Source organism: Podarcis pityusensis (genome assembly GCF_964106645.2).
Source record: "Podarcis pityusensis genome assembly, chromosome: 5".
NCBI classification, from domain to species: Eukaryota; Metazoa; Chordata; class Lepidosauria; order Squamata; family Lacertidae; genus Podarcis; species Podarcis pityusensis.
The window spans coordinates 42,927,228-42,952,226 of record NC_138032.1 but is presented as its reverse complement, the minus strand read 5'-3'; the positions used below and the strand labels follow the sequence as shown (position 1 = coordinate 42,952,226).

Genomic DNA, 24,999 nt, shown 5'->3' with positions numbered 1-24,999 from the left:
TTCTTTTATTTAAAAAATACGACATTATATTTGACCTCCAAATAGCATCTTAGATTATTACACCCGCCCAAGACAAATTAACCTTCAGAAGTTCCCTATGCTTTCCCCCCATGCTAATAAGGGTATTTACAAAATAGCAATGTTTAGGCTCAGCAGCAATGAACACAGCTCAAAAGCAAATTTGCTGTACTAAAAGCCATCTCTTCAACATAATCAGCAGAATGCTCTGAAACACAGTATGAAGAATTATTCTTCTCCACCCACTTTCCTCATTCTGCAGCATTATACAGAGACGAGTCTTTACATTCACTTTGCAATTTATTCTATTTCTCACATGGTCTTCAAATACAATTTTACACAGTCCATTGTTCTGCTACAGATACAGTAGGTCTAAAGACAGTCATGAAAGTGGCATTCCAACTGTACACAATGAAAACTGATAACCATGAAAGTTGTGTCACTGCATCACTTTACAACCCGAGTGAGAGACTGACCCAGACTTTCAAGACCATCACACAATTAACTTAACAGTGATAAATTCATAAGTTTATGTTAACAGTATAAAAACCCAGATACCCCCCCTCCCCTGAAATGTGTAATGCCATAAATCCAGATGTTTTCTCTGGGATCTAATTAAAACTAAACCAAGTGGCTAGCTGCTTTGCATACACTCAAAGCCATAGAATCCTCATGAAAACCAGCTTGGAATTATGCAAGATCTGTCATTATGGTTTGGTGCCTTGCACTCCAAATGAAATGTATTTGCTGCAGTTTAAATAACTTGCTATTAAAACTGTTCTCATAGTGAACATATAACAAAGGCTGAACACCAGCATCTCAGAAGAGGCTGCAAAGTACACCAACAGTAAAATTCCATTTGAAAAAGTGTATAAAACCTCTTCAAAGTTTACACAGAGGGTTTTAAAAAAAGGTTAAACTCAATCCTTTCAAAAGGGAATATTTTCAATGGAAGCAAAAGCAGCTGACTGTAGCAGATGAGAAAAATGACGTGTAACGTTGACTGACTGACTGCCTCACGGGAACAAGGCATTATATGGAATAGTAATAACTCCTTCCAAGTTATGGACTTACTAATATTCCTAAGCCATGCAGATTCCACTTATCTGATTTCAGGGGACAACTTAAATGCAGTGATAATAAAATTAGATAACTACTTAAATCTGTAAAATGTGCTTATTTTTGTCCACAAAGAAGTCTGTCACAAATGTGCATGACTTGAAGACCCTGATTTAGTCAGAATGACTGACATGGAAAGGTGGAAGCTGTAAACTGCAGTATTCCACCCATCCAACCAGTCTGGATAGGCAATCTGGCTGGCTGTCAGGGGCATCAATGATTTCATGAGGTTGCCCTCTGACCAGCTTTCCCCCAGCAGGAGGCAGTGTCCACTCCACCTCTGAAGAGTTTGTCCTCTAAAGGAACGGCCCTTCTTGATCAGCGCTCATTTTCCCCCAAAGCGGCAATTCTAGTGAAGGGCACGAGGCACGGTAGAAAAGGCCTGTAGTGAAGTTGGCATCAGCCTCTCTTGTGGTTTGACATTATTCAAAGGTGCTGTCTCAGAATACCGCTTTGCTTCAGAAAGCAAAATTACTAAAACGATTAAACACAAAGTATTAGCATACAGCGAGTTTATATATATTTACACACTGAAATTTACACTTCTGCCACTGAGTGACTTTGCCACAGACAAATGCACAGTTTTTATCCCTATGAAGCACAAAGCTTAACCAATTCTTTAGAAGTGATGGTCATTCAATTTCCCTATCAGCAAGCATGACAATCAACAAAACCTAGAGTTGTCAGTGTTTGTTTGTCCTTAAGCTGGCCAACACAGGCACCCTGTTTCCCTCTGTAAATGGAGAGATCCCATGTTCATCTCTCTCAACCCACTTCAAGAACAGGACACAGAGAAGAACTATTTCATGTCAGGACTTTCTGGAAAAGACAGCCATTCTGGTGAGTACAGAGGTGGATGCATGGAATTGCCACCAGTACCTCTTATGCAGTACTCCTTGGCACTTTGCTTAAGACCAGGAAATGAGGATGACCAGTATCCATTTTCTAATAATGTTTTGAGCAGCATCTCAGAAAGGGTAATGGATGAATTTTCACATAGCTCCTGTCAGGCCAGCTGACTGCTGCCTTTGCATGGAACAGCAACAAGATAAACCTCAGGCTCTCCAACCATTACGTGATTACAGTATCAAAAGTTCACCGACAATCTCCTTACAAGCTCCTTCCAAGAATAATGACATCCTTTGGAAATCCCTCCATTTTAGCTATTTCAAAGCATCCCAGTTTGCTGTAAAATTCCAGGATTCTTTTATCATCTGGTCTCACTTCACAGAAAGCCCCACGGGAGCCTGAAAAATACACAAGAGGAGATATTTGAGGAGAGAGTAGAAGCAGAGAGGAGTCTTTATAATGAAGAAACTTCACAAACATTGTTTGATATCTCTAATCAATTCACACTGCATTGTGCAGTTGAATCAAAGTCAAGAGGTGTTTTTTTCAAGTGTTTTATATTTTGATATTAATCTTATCATGAGCTGCTTTGGACACAGTTTATTATGGAAAAGCAGCATACTGTATAAACAAGCTATGTGGAACTAGTTGCATGCTTTTCTGGATCTCAGCTACTGGGTGTCCACCAGTCTTCTCAGGAAGCTTGCATACAACTGTTCAAACTGCATAGCTGTCTAGGACTTGCAAGGATGATGTGGGCTGCAGAAGTGGTTCTTCATTGGCTAAAAAAGGTGACATCTCATCAATGAGGTGACACATACAGATCCAACTGAAGAGTCATAATTCTAAAGCCAAAAGGCCCTTCTGAACAAGAAAACCAAGAGGGATGTGGGTAAATGGGCTTCATTTGGCAGGGAGTTCCATAGCAAGGGCATTACCACCAGCCCTTTCCTTATGTCTTAGTATGCCAGGTGTCCTCACTATCTAATGTTTGCTAAGGAGGGCTCTCTCTTAGGCAGATCTTATCATCAGGCCATGAGTGGAGATGTTCATATTAGGGCTGGGCAATATTTGGTTTTCAGTATCATGATATATCACCAACTAAACATCACGATATACCAATATATCACAATATCCTAAATAAGATGGTACTACGTAGATGTGAACATGGTAATGTCCTGGCAAGTACTACTAAGTTACGGGTCTAAATGACCATACACTGATGAAATCATCACTTTCATCAACAGGCAACCCAAAATGTATCCAAACAGGACTTTGGTTTTGGGCTTGGATACCAAATTGTGGTATTCAGATGTAGGACAATCCAAAATACATCTGAAGAAGTGTGAAGAAGTGTGCATGCACACGAAAGCTTATACCAAGAACTAACTTAGTTGGTCTTTAAGGTGCTACAGGAAAGAATTTTTTACTTCGACTATGGCAGACCAACACGGCTACCCATCTGTAACTGAATCCAAAATACAGTGATGAGTCATTGTGAATACAAATAATGCAGGAAAATATTGAACAACAAAGAATCTAAATTTGATGCATATAATTATATGAAAATTAACTCAATGATAGCATGCTTTAACTAAACCATTGAAGACTTCTGGAGAATATATTAAAGTTTTAGAGGCAAATTTAATATTTACAAAAGTAGTAGATTTAGTAAAAATATTAATTAAACTTGCATATGATTAACAATTTAATCTGTTTTCTACTCATTTAAGATAATTTATGTAATTTACTAGTGTCAAGTTGCATCTCCTTTCCCACTAGAGGGCCAACTGCAATTCTATGCATGAGTAAGCCCCACTGAATTCAGTAGGGCTTACTTCTGAGTAGACATACATTTGCTTGCACAACCACCCCTCAATCTCCCATTTCAGCATAAAGGCAGAAACAAATCTTTCCCCCTTCATTTCCCCCTACTGTGACACAGAAGGGCCCCCCAAAAGCCCCCATCCCACCAATCTCTCTCTCTTTTTATCCAAGGGAAGGAGGAAGGGCAAGCAAACTAGATAGCATCCTTAATTTTTTTTAAAAAAAAACTTCCTTTTTTTATATGAAGGAAGCTATTTAGGGTGAACCAGCAATGTTACACAGCAACTTGCACCCTAAAGGCATCAGAGGGGAGAGAGACGCTTAGCGCATGTACTCACACAGGTGGAAGGGGGGACGGGAGTAAAGAAAAAGAGTTAAATGACAGGGCAACGTTTTTGGTTCTTGCTCTGAAGAAAGCCATAGTTTCTTCTTTCATGGGGGCAAGGAGGGGGCAAGGAAGGGGCAACGGGGGCTCCCAACAAGAAGCCCCGAGCCAGCTCAGAGCAGCATCTCTGTAAACCACACCTACTGGCCTGCCACGCTGGCTTCTAGCCTCCTGAGCCAGGGCTTGCTGCAAAATCGAAAGAAGTCTATTGTGAGGGCTGATAGGTTTCTGCTGCTGGCTGGCTGCTGCTTTTCCAGCCACTTTCATAATTGTCACCTGTTTTTGCAGAGGCAGCGGAGCTGAGCTAGGGCTCCTTGCACAATCTAAAGAAACATAGCCTGCTCTTGTGAGTCGCTCGCTGCTTCTGCAGGAGGTAGCGGAGGCACTAAGAAACACTGGCTAGCTACAGTTTTCTCAAAATTGTAATATCTGCCAAAAAACATTTCATGAAACAGTTAGTGTGATGTGGACTTCATAACTAATTTTGAAAGATATATTGAAAAATTGCCCAGGTCTAGTTCAGATACGGACACAGGCACTTAGTAAGTAGCCTACAGTTGCCTTTCATATCCCAACAGCTACAAGAGTCAGGAATAAGAGCTTACCATTTGCCTTCAGAGAAGAGAGCAAGCATGCCATCATGCTTTTAGCCACACTTGGATCAGTCACCTTCTTATGGATATCAATCTTTATCAGTGATGGGAAGTTGGCAAGGAATGTTTCTGGCAGAACTTCTTGCTCCTCATGGAAGCTCAGCATAATTTTCTACAACAGGCACAACAGAAATAGTCTTTCAACATCAAAAAAAATGTTCAGGGATCTATGCTGGAAACATTGTGTGCACTTGCCGAACAGGTTCTTTCTACAGACTTGGATTAGCCTATTCACTTGACAACCACATTAATCTCTAAACAAAAAGCTAAAGTAGCTAAATACAGTGGATTTGGTCAGTACCATTCTTTAAGTAATTAGAGATAAGTATACAGATTAAACTGGGTGGCTGGTGCTGGAAAAACAGAAGAACTTCCCTTTTGAAAGCTATGTTCTCTTTTATTGTTCTAAGCTTCTGATAAAAAACATCATTTTTAAACAATGCAGACCTTAATTGCTGGTAACAAATCTTAAGTTTATTTCAAGGTACAATAAAGATAGCCATTATTTTGGCATACACTTAGCAAAACAAAAATAATGCAAAGAGTTAATTGAAATCCAAATAAATTAAATTTAGAGAAACTAAATTCAGCAGCAGCAGCAATTGTATATCTAAAACATATCAGGCTAGTTAGCTATTCTATCCTAAATGCAAATATCACAGTGGTTAAAAGAAGGGAAAGGATTGAGTGTCATGACAGACTGGCAGTTAGATGATTTATGCTTGGGTTCCGGACAGTGAAAAGAAGTGAGGCTTTTCATCAAGCCTCTCCCAGGCACTGTTCCCAGAGCTTTTATAATATTGTGATCAGGAAGGGAGTCTCTGAAATCTAATGAACACACTACATTGCCTATTCTATGATTCATGTTGAACCATAACTACACTGTAAAATAGAATCTATGATTACATACTGCAGTGTACTAAATATAAAGCTATCAGTTAGAATTGTTCTGTTTAAGTAGTAAGAATGAAATATAACTCAATGTTAGAGATAATTGTAAGTGTGGATTTATAAAGGCACAGAGATAAACTAATTCTAGAGACTACTTGGCCATCACACTATCACAGTGTCATGTGTCTGAGGCCTCTATATTGGAATAAATTGGATAAATTGCCCCTACTCTTCCTAGGAGTATTATGACAACAGGAGATGAAAGCCTAAAAATAGCAATTTGACAACTCAAGCATATGCCAGCATAACTAACCTCTGCCTCTGATAGCTCCTTATCACTGCTTGGCTTGCTGTATTTCTCCTGCATGAAAGGAAACCAGGCAATTTTGCATTTCTTAATGAAAGGAGTTACATCAACGGTGCCCAGTGCATAGCCACAGATGCCATCTTCATCTTCCAGGACAAAGCAGTAATCTGGGCTGAGGGACAGCAAACCACCTACTAGCCTGAGAAGAAAGGAATCGTCAGTAGAGCCCAAAGATAACTGATGCAAACAAATCTATGTAACTGTTAAACTAGTGAGGCCTCATAATGAGAGAACACAGAAGAATAAATGAACCACAGTTGCAAGTTGTACAAGTCTGAGAACTATGACTTAGTACTTTTAAATGCCAGTTAGTCAGCCATCATATAGAACATACAAGTGGCTAAGTACCTATCCAAGGGGGTTTCAAAATTAAGTGTATTATGGAAAGGTAATCAGAATTGGGAATTGTTATAATGAATTCGTAGGGATTATAAAAAGTGCAGAAGTGGGTTTTACCAACAGTCAAGACGGCTGCTCCAGGCAGCAGAAGAGTACTATGTGAGTACATGCCTAAAGCCTGGAGAGTGGTTTCAGCTGTAAATTTACAAAGTAAAGCCAACTTCCCTACTCCTCCCCAAATGGTTTAATGCTTTTTAAAAAATAGTTTAAAAACAACAACAGTATTGCAGTATTGGGGATCATGAGAATTGGCAAGCCTCAAATGGGAGTGAAAAGGGAGGCTTACATGACAATCCAGTTAGTATATTCAATGGCCAATCCATACAAACATATAATCACAGTATTTGCAGCTGCACTACCTTCATTAAACAATAACATGTCTGAAGCTTACAAGAGCACCTTATAGGATGGGTTTTTCCCCCACATACACAGTTTGATCAATGAAACAGCAAGAATGTAGGTGGTTTTCAGTAAATCGTTGCCATGACTCAGCATTTCTTGGCAGCACTGCATTGTACTAACTGCGTAAGAAATTAAAGGCTGGATACCAATAGCACAACAGTTTACAGATTCCTTTTTTCATACCCTGACCTGCATCTGCAGGGTGTGAAGATCTTAGATGTTAATCTCTAGGGGTTCATACTTGATTCAGAAGAATGTCTGGAGTCTTCCACAAAGGGTGATACAGACTTCTTTTATTTTTTCTGTTACTTTAGATTGGTGCCAATTCTGCTCTGTTCCTTAAATTTTGTTTCCCCTATCAAGTGTTTGCTGAGTTGCACTTGAATTTGCACAAAGTCTACAGAACTTGGAAGTCCGTCTTCAAGCCAGAATGGAGAGCATCTTTCAGATTAGAATTCAGATTCAAATTGAACATGTGAAGCACAGGCCCCAGCCTTACAAAACCTGTGTGTTCTATTCAGCTGGCAAGGCATGGAAGTTCCCTGCTCTTCCCAGTTGTTTTGAATATTGTATTTACATTTCTTGATAGCATTTCTTGATGCATACTAGGAGACAGACAATCTGTGACACTTCAGATGCTGCTGGACTCTAATTCCAATTATCCCTGACCACTGGCCATGCTGCATGCTGATGATGGTGGCTGGGCTCCAAGATCTGGAGCGCCAAAGATTAGCCACCCACAAGGAGTACTATTACTAAATGAATACAGTACAGTGGTACCTCGGCTTAAGAACTTAATTCGTTCTGGAGGTCCATTCTTAACCTGAAACTGTTCTTAACCTGAGGTACCACTTTAGCTAATGGGGCCTCCCGCTGTTGTCGTGCCACTGCTGTGCAATTTCTGTTCTCAGCCTGAAGCAAAGTTCTTAACCTGAGGTACTATTTCTGGGTTAGCGGAGTCTGTAACCTGAAGCCTCTGTGACCTGAAGCGTCTGTACCCGAGGTACCACTGTATGTAATTCAACAAATTCCAGTTTATTTCAAGAGTATACCTACTTGTCTCCAATTAAGTCCGGCTGGCTATGGAAAGGCTGATCAGTTTCATCATCATACATTTCTCTGCAGATCTTGTACACGGATGCCTAAAGACATATACAAATATTCATTGTGCGAGTTTTCCCTCCCACAGCACATACACCTGAACTGTTGCTTAGGAAGCCTTGTGTTCTACTAACTGACAGGCATCCTCACTACTTCATTTATTCCATGCCTCCACAACAGCTCATATTGGACAGGTAGTGCATGGCAGATTGGACGACCTAGGGAAATGCAGGCTTAAATCCACGTGGAATTCATTGTGCCTTGAAACTAAAATAACTCCATGTAAGTCACATTGGAGGAAGTACACAGTACAAATGCGTCAAATAAATAACCTAACAGGAAAGGCCACAGCTCAGGGCTTGCAACACCTGCTTTGCATGCACAAGGTCTCAGGTTCAATCCCCAACACCGCCATGTAGGGCAGGGAATCTCCTGGAAAGCTGCTGCTTGTCAGGTTAGACAATAATGAGCTAGATGAACCAATAGTTTGACTCAATGCAAGGCAGCTTACTATGTTTCCTGAGCAATCCTACAATGCTTCTGAGATTATGTATTATTTCCAAATAGTTCAGGCTAACATGCATTTGGATTATGTCACTCCTTATTCATTGTCCTTGGTGATCAGTAGTTTACATTAAACTCATTCAGTGTTATCAAGGCAGTCAACTGGGCTGGGATCCCAAGGCTTTTCCTATTTATGTTCCCTTTGATAAATGGGATCACATAAAAAAGCACCTAGAATTTTTTTTTTTTATATAATACTGCTAGGGCTGCCAGAGACTTCCATGAACCCAGAATAAGCCACTCAATCTTGTTACATTTCCTCCATTTGAACCACACCTCTCCTAGGCATTCAGAAGACTCACAGAATAACAAAATATAGAGAAACAGTTGCTTTTATCAACATGCTCCTCCAAACAGCATTACTGTGTACAAGAATGACCAAACAAATGGGTTACCTCATCTTTAGGGAAATAGGGTCTGATGGTGTAAACTTTTGAAGTTGGAGTAAGAGGAGGTGGCTGAAAAAAGAGGTCATTTGCTCCTTCAATAGGCAGCAAACGCTGTGAAAACAAAAAATTAGTGTAAATGTTTGAGAAGCAAGATGCAATACATTCCTGGGCGTGCATTGCAGACTCCCAAGTTAACTTTTGCTACTGCAGGCACCCCAGAGGGAAGTAGGGTTTTGTAGGCTTTACAAATGTAAGGACCATTTTTCCATTTTATCTGAACAGAAGTTTTTTAAAGATACACAACTGTTACAACACTTAATGGAGTTTACATTAAACTCATTTCTGCTTTAGTATAATTTCACCAAATCTCATCTATGCTCTCAGCTTAACATAGCCATGTCAGGAGGAAAGGTTTGGTCTGAAGAGGGTTAACTGGCCAGAGGAGACACTAACCCCAAAACAACATGCTGACTCAATTGGCTGTGCGCAGAGAGCACCTGTGAGGGGGAAGAAAGTAAGCCCCTGAAAAATCCATGAGCAAATTCAGGCACAGAAGAAACATTTCTTTTGGACTGGTTTGCCAACTGGATTATGAGGAACGCAAACGACAGATTTTGCTTAGAGAGGATCTTGGAATACACAGTATCGTATTTTCTTTGCTCATGGAGTTCTCGTCGGCAGACAAGCAGGCGCGCATTGTGCAATTGCGGGCGCAGATAAAAACGCTGTGCGACCTGCAAAGAAACAATGTGAAATGTACAACTAAAAGCCGCAGCGCTTCGCAGGCGCGTGGGAATGGCAGCATCTCCTTGTGATATTACTGTAGAAATGGGAGGAAAATTATTTAAAAACAAAGCTGTCAGGCTATTTGGGTTTGGACCAGAAAGCCTTCGGCAGACCAAGCCTTCCAGTCCTCCGACGCGCAATAAAAGATTTCTCAAACAAAGACAATGTCATTCAGTTGTGAATTCATATTGATACCTGGAACTCTCCTGCTAGACCACCTCTAAAGGCCCAGGGTTCTTGGTCTCCACTTAAGAACTGTGCTGAAGATTGACTACGACACCCTGTGGAGATCAGATCCAAGCGGAGAACGTTACGAGAAGGGGGATTGTCCTGAGATGCTAAAATGTCCAACAAGCTAATACACACTTTGTGGGAAAAGCTCTCTAACTGAGCTATAATCCAAGAACTTGAGGGGCTGCGATAATGCTGCCGTGTGTAAAGATTCCTGATTAGATGCTTTGTGCTCTTTGTTAATAAAATGAAGTTAGACGATAGCCTTAGACAGCAGAAAATTCAGTACTGTAAAAAGCCAGTATGCCCCGTTCTGTACAGGTGTAATATTTATTCCAAGAGTTGAGCTTGCCTTGTCCTTCTCTTTCATCACTAAGAACATGGAACAGCTCTCACATTTTCATTGATCAAGGTATAGAAAATAAGCCATTATCACAGCCCCATGGAAATACTTGGACCTGTCTGAAGTCACATTTTCATATTGTTTGAATCTTGCCAGAAAACCAGGTTTGGCGTGGGATGGAATAGCCCAAACAGCTATGTGGAACAGATACTTCTTTTTCAAGAGATTAGAAACCAATACTGTCCACTTCCGTAGCTCTGCTTACACAACAGTAACCACAGCACACATATTGTTCCCAATCTAGGCAACAACAGCATCGGTTACAGTATTTTATTTTACCCACCCTCAACCATGTGAGAAATGCCATTAATTCCTGACAGGCAGCTGTGGCAAGGGCTTTAAAGCCCTCTCCACAATTTAGTAAGAAGGATATATATTTTTTAATAATAGCTAAGCTTTGATAACAGTTTTGATAGCCAAGTTATACAACCAATTAGCATAACTAACATCTTTGAGAGGGGATAGGCAGGTGAATTGTTGATGCAGGGATTAAAGTAACCTGCCTAGTCTTCTGATAAGATAAGCTGCGCAAGTTTGTTTCCTCTTGTGGACAGCGATCTACTTCCTGTTCAAGTAACAATCTCAGATCAGTACAGTCGAATGTGTCATACTAGCTAGGTAGTCTCAAAGTGAACCAAGCTGGATATCAATGCTTAGCCAATTATGAAAGAAAGCCTTTAAAATAGCAAGTTTGAGATGACTCAAAACATGTCAATTAGAGTTTCTTGTGTTTCCATATCAGAGTGCTTCATTAAAGAGGCTTTATATTATACCCTTTCGCTAGTAACTTGGAGTACTTCTCCTTTGAGACTACACCGTAACTAGCATTCCAACTATTATACACTTTACAGAGCTGCATGAATGAAGAGCTGTATGAATGAAAATCAAGAGTTAATGCCTGAGTCGCTGCGCAAATGTGACTTCAGGCCGTGCCTACTGCCCTAATCTGAGCTGCCTCATGGACAGAACCTTCCCATCTTAAATTTATTAATCACGACACGCTGAAAGCATCTGGCGTGGTCCATCCAATAGCAGTAGATACTTGTGCTGAAGATTCTCCCATCTGCACACATTGGGGAAGAAGACAGTAGAAGGCATTAGTAATCCATAGTAGTATTATCTACACTAGTTTCATAAACTGAATGCTAGCTGGATTGAAAGAAAGGGTATAGAGATCAGCCTTCAGCGGACCACCAAGTGTATCAACATTCAATGGCTAAACCATTCCAGTTTAGTGATTCTTCTGTATTCACATCAAATGAGAAGCAACTTTTATGACTATATAAGTAATTATATAAACTAAAGAATGGTCTCAATAAACAGCAAGACCAAGATCTCAGCTACAAGAATTCACTTGGTCTGCGGCGAGATAGTTTCTTTGGTGTAGATGCATCCAGTGGAATATACAAACGTACTGTATTACCAGATAGTGTCAGAAATGGGTAGCAAGCACTAAGTACTTCTGCTGGGAGAAGCCATCCTTATGAAAGAAAATGGCAGCTATGATCAGCAGCCTGCTCTAAAAATTGGGAAATGTTTCAAAAGCAAATCAACCTCACAGCTGAAATCTATGGTCAATCAAGTTCATGTTTATCATTGCGGTTGCTTAATGCTCCTTCCAGGAGAAATGCACAATTTAGTTTCCCATCTGTTTCTTTGACAAAATGGGTAATTTGGTAACCAAATATACCACTTAGAAGTATGGTGTGCCTCCCTTCCTGCCTTTAAAATAGGGGCTGACAATCTTGTTGTAGGGGTTGGCTGATTCTACCTTCCTGTTCCTCTTCCCTAAACAATCTATAATGCCTGAACCAATACTGAGGGGAGAAGAAAAAGACAAAGAAATAACTCAATATGAGAATTGGTCTCATGAAGGTACAAACTCTATTCTAAGGCTCAAGTTTTGAATTATTTCCTATTTATTTAGTGGGAAATGCTCCGGCTTAAAAAACCTCTCTGCACTAAGCCCTAATTTTTTTTTTTTTGCTAGAACCATATGGTCTTCTGCTGAGTAACAGCAAAATGCAATACTGGATATCTTGGCAACTAGCGCAATACGACCTATGAATACTTATGAATGTATACAAGTGATTACAGCTTCAAGTGATCCAAGAACTGTAGGCTGATCCAGTATGGTGCAAGAGGTTTATTATGAGATTTGTGACAACTACAGAAATTGTGACAGGAAACCATCAGCGTTGCTGCCTGCTGTGTGCATCAAGCAAGTCCACAGCATATTCCTTACAGTTGGATTGAAACCTGAAAGTGAAATGAGGTCACTAGAGGAACCCAGGCCATGCTGGTGCTATTCCAAAAAAACCCTGTGTAATTTAAAAAAGGCTGCAGGCAAAAAAGGCTCTTTGATTTCTCTTTAGAGAACAGTCTGGTATGAAAGCAGACTTCAGAGCTCTGGAATTTCTTCCCTTGCCCAAAATCAGACATCTTGCGAATGTTAAAGCAAATCACTTTTGCACCAGAATAGCCTTATGCTAAAGCTCGCATGCGCAGAGAAAGGGCTGGGAGGCTCGGCTCCCTCTTGGCCAGGCCCATTGAAAGGTCACATCTGCAATTGTTCTGTTGAAGACAGCAATAACGTTATTGAGACAGAGCAAGCAGCAGATAGCTGAGGCATGGTCACATTTCATAGTGTCATTTCCAATTTTGCAACAAGGCCGGGAAATACTGCATTATAGTCCAGTGTGCATTCAGTCTGAGTCAAAACTTATGTTTCAGAGATCAACTTTTATGTTCCTTAGCCCAAGAAAAAAAATTCAAGACCAAGAGATATATTCAATGTATGTCCACTGTCACTTTTATTGCCAGTCTATAGTGAAACATGAATGGCGACCAATAATAGAAAAAGTAAGAAGGATTTAGGGTCAAAGCGACCATAATATAAAAACATTCAATTGACATCATTTTTTCCATGGGCTAATTAAAGACAAGCATTTATGCTAGTTGCCGCTCTAACTGGTTCCTAAAGAACATACCTAGCCACTGCACAAAAGATTTCACCATAGACATGATGCTCTTGATGTCCCAGACGTATGAGTACATGTCATAGAGGATTGTCCGGTTGGCACAGTTGGAAAGACGAGTGAACATGCCCATCACCAAGCTACACATCTCTTCAAACTTGGCGGCTCGAGCATGCCATTCTTCAATCTAAGTAAAGATTAAAAGGAACAAATTTCATACAAACTGTATTTTCATGTTGAGGATGAAACTAGATGGATATTATGACAATACCTATTGACTTTTACATCTCTAGCCAGGATGACGCACGAGTAGTGCACACATTCAAAGCGTGAAGATACATTCTACAGCACAAGACACTCAACCACCAACCAGCCTACATGCATGATATTCTTAATTATCTACAGGCTAGGTTCAGCTCAGAGACTTCCAATGCAGTTGCTCATTATTTCTTTTGCTATTGTGCTTTTTTCATATAGGAAATATGCACACCTACACCAAATGAAAACAATGCAGTCACTCACCTTTTCAGAGTCCTTTCCTTTACAATTCACACTAACAACACTGCTGTTTGCTCTGAGCCACTGGAACTCTCGTAACATTTGGGCCCCTTTGACTCCATGTTCATATGGGAGATAGAACAAATCTGCAAGCAACTGTAGATCTTCTAGAGTTACTGGTTCTACTGCATATAACGGCTTCTCATGGGGACCAGGCACAAACTGCTCCTTGTTAGTTTGCTCATCTGTCTGCATAGGTGCAATATCACCACAATCATCCTGCATTGACATCTCTGGAGATTTTGATTCAGCTATGCTCTCTTTATCCGTATCCATTGGTTTTAACTCTTCTGACATTTTTGCTTCAGCAATGTCAGTCAATATTTGATTGATATTCTTGTCAGAATCCTCTTGCTTTTCCACTACCATGTCCATTGGCTCCTCATCCAGTTGCTTCTTTTCTTCCTCTTTGACCAGAACCTGTGATTCGTTGCTTAGTGCAGTTCCCTGGCTCATTATGGGTTCTTGGTAAACGGTAGTAATCACAGTGGTAGAATTTAAAGCGGACGGTGTAACCAGAGGCACATCCACAACACTTGTTTTAGCGCCACTATGGGCCACTTGTCTGCCTGCAGACAGAACAGACAAAATTCAGTCATATCTACTCAGCTTTTTCATACAACCAAGTTTCACATATATAAATAATTTGTGAACACACACACTCTCGGTCTCTGAATGACATACACATACACGCAAGTGTCTATTTTGCTGCAATTAGACATATATTGAAAAGGTACAACACTTGTGCATTTGCCTGAAATACATTTGCATGTACCAAAAATATGATGTGTAATTCAAAACAATCCCTTCAGATGCACAAATTATATCGGGTGCAATGCAATTCCACATATTTTCAATACAGTATTTTTGATAGTGTCCTCTCCCAACAAAGACAAATTGAGAACACCCCCACATCCGACACAGAATCTCTTACAAAGTACATTGCTTCAGGGAAATATACTTGTCACTCAGAAAGAATCAGTTCCTTTAAAAAAATTTAAACAAAAACTGTTCCTGATGCATAATGAAACCGTAACAGCAGCAATCTTTTGAAGTATTTTATTCAGCAGATTTTTTTTTACTGAACTCTAGAAAAACATTTTTGGTTTGAGTAACATTCTTCATTCACTCCAATATTGTAGGCAAGACAAAACCAAAATTGCTTACTCACTGCTGTACTGATGAGGTACTGCAAATTCCTGTAGCCACTCTGTTAATGACAACTTCAAGGCCAATTGTGGGCTATAGAGAACATCTGTTTCAATATCTTCATCACTGCCTTCATTCTCCAGTTTAATCTGAATTGAAACAGTACTGTCTTCAGTGTCAGCTGCACAGATGATTAAGAAACAGAATATTAATTCAAGAGCAAGGTTCAAGGCTGCCATGTATTTGCATTTAAAGACAAAAATACTAATTTATTAAGATGACATTTCCTGAAACTCCTTTTATCAAAGTGAAAATTTAAGATTATTAAATTATTAAGGTTATTACATTAATTCTAAAAGCATTGTTCCTAAGATAGTGATTGAGCACTTCTGATCAACTTACTCATCACAACATCTTTCCTCACTCCATTCATGTTGGATTTATACCAGGTTGCAAGGGTGTGAATAGCAACAAAGTTGGCTTCAAATTCACAATTTGGATTGGTCAGGACTCCCTTTAAGCGTGGGATGAGTTCCGTTGATCGACCTTTATATGGACCAAGAAACAGCCTTTTCTGATCATAGTCGTTGGCATGAATGTTGTCCCAGATGACCGGAGCTCTGCGAATTATCTTTGAAACCTCTTCAATGGACTCCACTGGAATGTCTTTAGATACCACTTTGGGACCTAAAATGTAGTTTCACAACTGACTCAGAATGAGTTTAGTGATTAGCCATAGGCCAGGATGATAAAATTTAAGCAGCATACTAAAACATTTAATAAGAATGCTGAACTAAGTTGGCAATATCAACCTCAACAAAGCAAAATACTCACCTGTCCATAACACATCAATTCCAGGTAACAGCTTTTCCCCTACAGTTCGTAAATAAGGAGACTGAGCAACATTTGGATAGCAGAAAGTGCCACAGTATTCTGGAACAGAGAAAAATACAAGTTAAAACCCACTATCCATTTTGCTCTCTTGTGTGTGGCACTGCTAGATGATTATGGCAGTTCCCAATATCCTACCATGTCATTTCTGACAGATTTGCTTTTATGCAAAAAAAATTATTGTTAACTCTTGCAATGGTTGAGGTAGTGTTTAAATGTAAAGACAAAAAAAAAAAAATGTCACAACAACACAACTTTAGGGACTCCCACAGGAATCCATAAACATTCTCAACAATGCAAGTGCCTTCCTAAATTCCAAAAGGCTCATTCCCGTTGTCCTCCAAGGCTTAAGGTATTAGGGACACTCTGACAGTTAAGAGGTTACTGGGACTCAATGATCTGATTACTGCTACTTATTTTAATGGTGCTAGAGCTGATCCCGGCTACTGCTTATCAACTGGGATATGTTGCCGGTATCTCTTCTTGTTTCTTTTGATCACCTGTGTTTTGGGACCAACTGACTGGTAACTGGGCAGAGGCTTGACAGTTCTGAGACTGCCATCTCTTCTCCAGACCTTTGTTCAGGTGTTTCCACAGTAGCTGGCCGTAAGCCCATTTTACTTCCATTACTTCCCTGTCAAGTAGGGATTCTACCTCTTCCTTCCTTTTGGAATTGAGTAGGTTTGTCTCAGCTATGCATGCTCAAAAAGCTGAATCCAGAATTGCAGAAATTTATTCTTAAGAAGGCATGCCTGCCAAAACAAGTCTGGAACTCTGTTATTTTGCTACACATGCAGGATTACATTTAAGCTCTGAAGTAAGTCTGAGAATCTCCAGTAAGGTTATCTTAATACCATACCTATGTACAACCTGGCAAGATTGATAGCAGGGTTTGTCTAGGCAGTGAACCTTTGGTTAGCTCAACACCATTGTTGGGGAACAGTCAAAAGTGTAACAAGTACTTTGGCAAATAAAGTAATTCATGCACCAGACCCTGGGCAACAGAGAATATGTATGAACTTATGCCAAGGACACTTCACATAATGTAAGTACATAAAGGAAGGAAATGGCAAGGAAGGAAAGCCTCTCACAGAATTTTCTACGCTCTAGTTCCAAAACTAGCAATTTTAGGAGCTAGCCATTCCCCATGTGAATGTTGTTCATTAGATTTCTCTCTCCCCCCCCCGTTTGTATTTTCTTTTTAATCATTTATTCTTCTCTTGGTACGCAGTGTATATAATCATTCATTGCACATAGTTCTAATCCGTTGATGAGGAAAGTCAGATTGGAAGTCACTCAGGAGTCTAGTGAATACGTTGTGATTTCATAAAACACGCTGGATAACACGCTGGATACAAGCAACAATAGCAAAACACAAATTACAACCAGCAATTGTTCATTTCATGACATCGCAAGTTAACCGTTCAACAGTTTTCCTCTGCTTCCTCTTTCCAAGGTATTATTATTATTAAATTTATACACTGCCCTTCACCCAAAGATTTCAGAGTGATCACAAAAGAAAAAAATACTAAGACAAGAACCTGTTCATTGGCTCTGTATGCTGTGACTTTATAGGAGTGGGCCTTCCTGTATCTGATGAAGTGAGATCTGCTCTACAGAAGCTTATGCCACAATGTAAGTAAATTTTTTTAAACTGCTTTTTACTACAACAGACTAAGATGGCAAACCTGCTAGAATCCCACCCCCACCAAACTCCCGAAGAAAAAATATTCAGACAGTGTGAAAAAGTATGCCACATACCAGCAACTAGAAGTCATAAACATGCACCCAGTTTACCATAGACTGCTATTAAATTTGTAACAAGTTCAAGTGAAGTGTGGCTAAGACAGAAAGGAGGGTTGTACCCAACTGTTTGAAGATGCTCAGGGTGTCTTTAAGGAATGGTGTCTAATCGGCAATTCTCTTCACCAACCCCTCCATCAGGAAAGGTTTGCCTTGAGAGGAAGGGGACAAGAACAGAAGGATTTTTGACCTCATTCTTGTTAAAATGCAGTATCTGCATTGTCACTTTACCTGTGGGACAGAACAGGAATGTTTCTGGCTCTCCTAGATACTGGAAGATTTCATTAGTGATTGAGATCTGGGCATGTGCAAAGGAACTGAACACTTCTTTGTCGGCTGCACACATATTGTGATCAATATCATCAAATAACAGTGCAAAAGATCTGCAGCCAAACTGAGAAACCTAGCAGGATAAAGAAGAAAAAATATTAACGCTTGTTAATATTGTACAACATAAAAGCTAGAGAATGTAACCCCATCTAGAGTGCAACACAGGTAGGGGCATATTTCCTTTATCCAGTGTTTTTGCAATTTCTCATTTATGTTTAAAATTATAATATACATAAATATAAGATACCTGGTCCAGCTTGCGTTTCAATGTAGAAACTTCTTTCGGGTTTGAGAAGGTAATATCGAGTCCAGGAGAGATAGCATAGATAAACTCTATCCCATATTCTTGAGCAGCCGCGATGAGAGTCATGAGCTGCTCTAGAAATCAAAGCCAACTATTTTAGCAACAAGCAACTATGAAGTTAAGGCATTTTATTAATCAGAATACATTTCAATATATGCAGGCAAAAAATACTTTTAAGGCCCAAAGAAATATGAATAATTAACATTTTTTGTCAAAACATATTCAGTCCTCCATCTGATTCATTCATACACACACACGGTAAAATGTGGGGAAACTGGGATCTGGTTTCAAGTAAGCATGTATAGGATCAAGTTGCACATGCCAATTTGGAACAAAGGATTCCTTCTGTCTTTGACATTAAAATATTTTGGGCAGATCCAGTGTTACAATGGCATTTTTACTAACAAGGTCAGGCACAAATCACATCTATTCACTACAATCATTTATATTCCACCTTTCAGGATACAAATATTTTCAAAGTGGCATATAATGAAATATATTTTTAATATTGTTGTTGTATCATTAATGTAACTTTCTCATCAAAAGCCTCTTCACAGGCTACTTAGGGGGCAGGAGCAATTCTGGCTGGAGCAGGCTCTGGTGTCTTTGCTAGCCAACCTCTCTCTTCTGGAATCTGTCCCACAGAACTCTAGGTGGTAGATGACACGGTAGAAAGGGAGTGGGGAAGTGGCAGTCCAGCTGGAACAGAAATGGATTTGCAAAGTGTGGTTCACAAAAATGCTGGTGCAAATGTAATGCTGCACCACAGCTTGCTCTGAAAATGAAAGAATTGGAGGAAATGATGATGATGATGGGGAAAATGCTGAGCACATGAACCAGGGTTAGGAGAGAAAAGACTGTGCTATATCTGTACCAGGCTGATATAATAAGAAACTAAGTCAGTTAGGAGCACAGGCATTGTTCTCTCCTCCATTAATGAAGCATTGTGGGTTGTCATTGCTGAATATGTCTTCTTTCTCCCTAGCATTGAGGCAAAGGGATCATCCCATGGCATCATTCAAGGTGATATAATGCAGCAACCTTGTTAAAGCTAAGCAGGTCCGGCTATAGCCAGTGTCTGGATGGGAGGACCACCTAAGAATCCTATGTACACTGTCTTGAGTTCCATGACTGGACTGTTGGGTTGGGGAGGATATTAAAAAATTATCTGTGTGTACTTTAACGGAACACTGATTTTCTCTCATCCAGCTAGGCAGGAAAGCCTCTAAGAGTTATTTAATGCATCTTCTAATTAAAGCAACAAAAAGCTTACCCCTCTCAACTTCACTTTTATTTTACCATCCAAATGTGGAAACAACTGTAATTCAATGAATATATATATTTAAAAATGAAATAAAGTTAATTACCAGCTTCCTCCACAGAATACATTTCTCGCCAAAACATCCTGTGCTTGTAATCATCTTTTGGTGCATATAGGTATGCATTCAGTCCCCATTTCTGAAGTCTACAAAGCAAAATTAAAATGTTGTTTGAAATACATTGTACAAATCTGCATTGCTTAATTGTATAGCCAAGAGTACCATGCAATTTGTGCAACACCCCAGGGAGAAAAAGCAAGAATGGTACACCTGAACAAATAAGGAAGATAAATAAGAGGACCAAATATACAAATCTAAATCTGTGACCATGGTTAGATGCTTTTTGTTCTACAAGCTTCTACTTTTTGTTATTTTTCTTTAAAAATGTTACTTCAAGGTTTTTATCAGGTGGTAGTACATCCTGGGAAACTGCTTTGCTGGAGGGACTGTGGTATGAACAATGCATCTTATGTGGTGGGAAAGTGTGCAGATGCAACCATTCTGGCAGATAATTTTCAAGGAAATTCTAGATATAACACAGAAAGTCACTATAAATCCATTATTGGTGCCATTCTATTTTCCAATGCCCATAAGTTTGTTGCAAAATAAACTGACATATTGATTGTGATACGCTTGGAAACTGGAGGACACTATTCATTTTCTTAACTTAAAAACACTGCTCAGAGCTTTTGAAATATTAAGTGGTATATAAATGCTTTTTGCTGGATTCTGCTTATTTATTTTATTAATATTGTTGATATTGTTTACATGTTGTATTGATTTGTTAATTATATATGACTTTTGCTTTAATTGTGATGTTTAGCTTATTAGTTGTTGCTTTGTTAACAGTGTTTTATATATAGCAATTGTTTTGCTGATGATTTGTTAATTACTTTATATGATTTATACTGCATCTGTATTGTTTTATCAAACTGTTATTAACTGAAGCCACTTTGGGATTCATTTGAATGAAAAGCAGCATAGAAATTGAATTTCAGAGGTTTGATTTGATTTATTATGAGTTAGCTTAGAACAGTCACTGAAAGCAAAAACCACTCAATTTTCTATGACCTTTTGGCTCCTCCTCTCCTCCCATACTTTAGTTTTCAGTTTTCAGAACCTATGCCTTAATTCTGCACTAAACGAATTCTTTATTTTTACAACTAATTGTTATAATTTACTTACTTACTTACTTACTTACTGTATTTCGTATACCACCCTATACCCAAAGGAGTCAGGGCAGTTCACAAAAATATCAAATACATAAAATCAAAACAAAAACAATGACCCAATAAGCCCCCCCCCCAAATTATGTATTAGAATGCTACAGTACACAATGCCACATACCTTCTAAAAAGCTCTTTTCTCTGTTCCATAACCCAAGGCCTTCCATAAAATCCTGTGGGAAATATTGATGGTAGACAGTTTCAAATATTGTGCTGCTTCTTAACAAAATATCAAGTGCAACATCTGAGCCATAATAAACTAATAATTATTAGTTTAATAATTCATTATACAAATTTGTTAAGCAACTTTAATTAGGGCACAGTAAGAACTAAAGAGGTAAACTTGTACAAGTTAGCTGTCAAAAGCTGCATCTAGTGGGTTTGAAATAAATAGGCCTCAGTTGTTCCTTTAAGTAGTGCCTGAAGCACTACATATAAACAAGTACGGCAGTGTAAAATGCTGCGAGATCAAACCTGTATGCATGATATATGTTGGAACTTATGTCCTGTTTAGCAGTACTGGAATGCATTTCTTGGAGCAAAGTATGACCTTTCAAAAATCTGTTCTAATGTACACTCAGTTCATTTCCCTGATGTGAACGAGGCTTGCCATCATAGTGACTATGACACAAGCCACCTTTCCAAATCTGTTACCAATGGAATCCATGCACCTGGGTAACTCACAGAAAAATGCACACAGGTCCTGAACGTTACATCTCAGCAAGTGCCCATCCACAAACAGCCAATTCACAATCATGTTATTCCAGTAACATGGGGAGAGGGACAAGGGGAGAGGCAGGGTCCTGGCAACCACAAGTTTTTACAAGGCTACTAGCCCAGTCAAAAATAATAGCCTCCTGAGCTCACATTTTTTAAAACCCAACTTAAGCCCTGAAGCAAAGCATTAAATCAGAAGTGGAGCTAGAGTGCTTTAAAACATGATTGTAAGGAGGGTAAGAATGAACCCTCCCCCGACAGTGCCTGCAAAAATACTCAGACAACTGCCAGCGTGGGAAGCTGTTATGCTCTTCTCCGGTTACCAAAACCATCAATATGGCAGTTTTCATTACAAGCTTCTCACTCCAGGAACAAAGGGTTTGGGGGAGTTATGTCTGTGCCTGGCTGTACTTTCACAAAAGTGCAAACACGACTGGCATGAGACAATATATACACCTTGTAATAGAAGTTGCTATTTAGAAGAGGCATTTTGCATATACACAAATCATGACTGATTTAATAAACCTATTTAATTCCTGACAACATCTGGTAGCCATCTGACTTCTCAATTCTCCCACAAAAACTCCACACAAAGTAGGCACACATACAGATAGTGTGTATATTAAGGGATAGCCAATGTGATACCCTTCAGATGTCATGAAGTACAATACCCATCAGTCCCAGCCAGCATAGCCAATATTCAAGGATGATGGGAGTTTCAGTCTAAAATTTCTGGAGGGCAACACATTAGCTACCCCTTTTCTATATTAATCAAGCTGGAAATAAACCTCCTTTTCCATATTGAGATCTCATCAAAACCACAAACCTACAACATGCCACAGGAAAAAATCATGTAACACCACAGCTAACAACACCTACTGTGTGGGTGGAAAAAAACCACCAACATTTAGATTTAGGCTGATATTCACAGCTTAAATCTATGCTAGATCAAAATTCACGCATGCTCCTCTACCACCAACTGTGAACAAGATTATATCTTCAAGCTGAAGGAACACGCCTTTCATAAGCCTGCAGGTCCACCTCTCCAGATTCAGGGGTAGCCAACATGATACCTTACAGGCTACATAAGAGCTTGCTAGATCAGACCATCTAGTCTATCCTACTGTTCCCACAGCGACAAACCAGATGCCTATAGGAAACCCAAAAGCAGGACCCAAGAGCAAGAGCACTTATTCCTCTTGCGGTTTCCAGCAAACAGTATGAAGCATATACCTCCAATAATGGAGGCAAAACATAGCCATCATGGATCACAGCCACTGATAGCCTTGTCCTTCATTAATTTGTCTAATTCTCTTTTAAAGCCATCAAAGTTGGTGGCCATTATTGCCTCCTATGGAAGCAAATTCCATAGTTCAACTATGCACTGTGTGTATTGTATTTTTCCGTCTATAAGACACCCCCATGTATAAGACGCCCCCTATTTTGGGGACCCAGATTTAAGAAAATGGGGGAAGATGTGTCTGTGTATAAGACGCCCCCTAATTTTTGACATTATTTTAAAGGAAAAAAAGTAGTCTTATACATGGAAAAATACTGTACTTTCTTTTGACTGTCTTAAATCTCCCAATGTTCAGCTTCATTGGATGTTTACTAGTACTAGAAGTATGAGGGAGAAAAACTTGTCTATCCACTTTCTCCAAATCACAGATAGTTTATCCAATTTTATGCTATCTCTTATTCACCTTTTCTCTGAACTAGAAGTCCCAAATGTTGTATGCTTTCCTCAAAGGGGAGTTTCCCAACCCCTTTGATTATTTTGGATGACCTTTTATGAAACTTTCTCAACTCTGCAATATCCTTTCTGAGGTGAAGTGACCTGAACTGTATTCAGTATCCCTAAAGCTGTTGCACCACTGATTTGTATAACAGCATTATGATATCAGCCATTTTATTTAAAATCCCTTCCAAATGATCCCTAGCATGGAATTTGCATTTTTCACAGTTGCTGCACAATGGGCTGAGATCTTCACTGAGCTATCCACTATGACCCCAAGGTCTTGTTCCTAGTCACTCACTGCCAGTCAAGACCCCATGAGCATTATGTGGGACATATCTCCCATGACAGCCTGCCAACGACCATACTGTCTAGGGCTGGTGGGAATCTAACAACTTGGGGGGGGGGGGCAGGCTACAGGTTCCCACTCCTAGTCTAGGCAGCAGCATAACACTGGTACTTGAAGAACCAACCAGTAAGTATCAATAAACACCTCAGTGTTTTTCTTTCTTTCTGTGTGGCAATGAAAAAACACAGGAAGAAAACAAGCCTACTACCACTATCCATTCCAGAACACCAGCTGAATTGTAACCCTATCAGCAACCTGGTTACTTCACACATGGAAAAACCTTGGGGCACAAGAAAGCGGTTAGTTTTCAACTGTGTCCGTGACATAGCTGTCAACTTTTCCCTTTTCTTGCGAGGAATCCTATTCTTAATAAGGGAATTTCCCTTAAAAAAAGGGAAACCTTGACAGCTATGGTCCGTGAACTGTTTTTGTTTTGTTGCACGTTTCGTAACGTTTTTCCAGTGTGTGCACTCACGTGAACGGAAGAACCAACATGTGGCTCGGAAGTTTGCATCATTTAAATTCAGCGAACTGGAAGGCAGATGCCCTGAAAAGGGCAGCTTCGTCTTTACCACGGAACAGAGCAAACGGTTTTAACCCTCCGCCGCCAGGTTTCATTCCCAGGGCGGAGCCAGAGGAAAATGGAGCGGGGAGGAGGAGGAGGAGACGACGGCGCTGGAGGGAGAGGCGGGGATGCTTTGTTCCGGCTACGGCCTCTCCTCCTCGCTCTCGACCGCGAATTCGCCCGGCCCCGCAGCCCCTCGCTCTCCCCTTACCTTCTACGACGCCGCAGAGGAACCGCCGAAGGCCCCCGTTGCCCACAGCTCCGGAGCCGCTGTCGGGATCCGCTTCGGGGCCTGCCGGGTCGGGTCTCGCCGGGGACGCCTCGTTGGGCGAGGCGACGGCAGCCACAGGGCTGGGGCCAGGTGTGCCTTGAGGCTCCCCCCGCGCCTCGTCGACCATCCCCGCCAGGCCTGCTCCGGGACTCCCGTCCGCCGCCATCGCCCTTCCCTGCGCTCTAACCGGGGCGGGCTGCGCTTGCGCGGGGAAAACCAGCCCCAACCGGTCCGAGCCGGAACCAACCGCCCTGCTCGCTCGACTGCCAACCGGGGCCGCTGCTGCTGATCACGTGCCGGCTCCACCTCCTTCCCACCGCGCGCCAGGCGAAGGGAGCAGGGGCGAGCAGTCCAACAAAGCAGCTGCTTGAGCGAACGAAAAGGACGTGGGGGAAGGGTGGCTGAGAAAACTACCTAACC

At 40.4% G+C, this 24,999-nt stretch overlaps 1 protein-coding gene across 1 annotated transcript; it reads right to left on the bottom strand.

Moving 5' to 3' along the window:
• Positions 1-299: 299 nt before the first annotated feature.
• Positions 300-24,888, bottom strand: OGA (O-GlcNAcase). Its single transcript, XM_081007060.1, has 16 exons — positions 24,520-24,888; positions 21,064-21,115; positions 19,765-19,862; positions 18,341-18,471; positions 17,995-18,166; positions 15,904-16,002; positions 15,472-15,756; positions 15,092-15,250; positions 13,885-14,489; positions 13,375-13,549; positions 9,946-10,031; positions 8,971-9,075; positions 7,967-8,052; positions 6,056-6,248; positions 4,804-4,963; positions 300-2,384 (listed from the first exon to the last, which is right to left on the bottom strand). Exons 1-16 carry the CDS (start codon positions 24,743-24,745, stop codon positions 2,248-2,250), a joined length of 2,769 nt encoding a protein of 922 aa, XP_080863186.1. The 5' UTR covers positions 24,746-24,888; the 3' UTR covers positions 300-2,247.
• Positions 24,889-24,999: the final 111 nt, after the last annotated feature.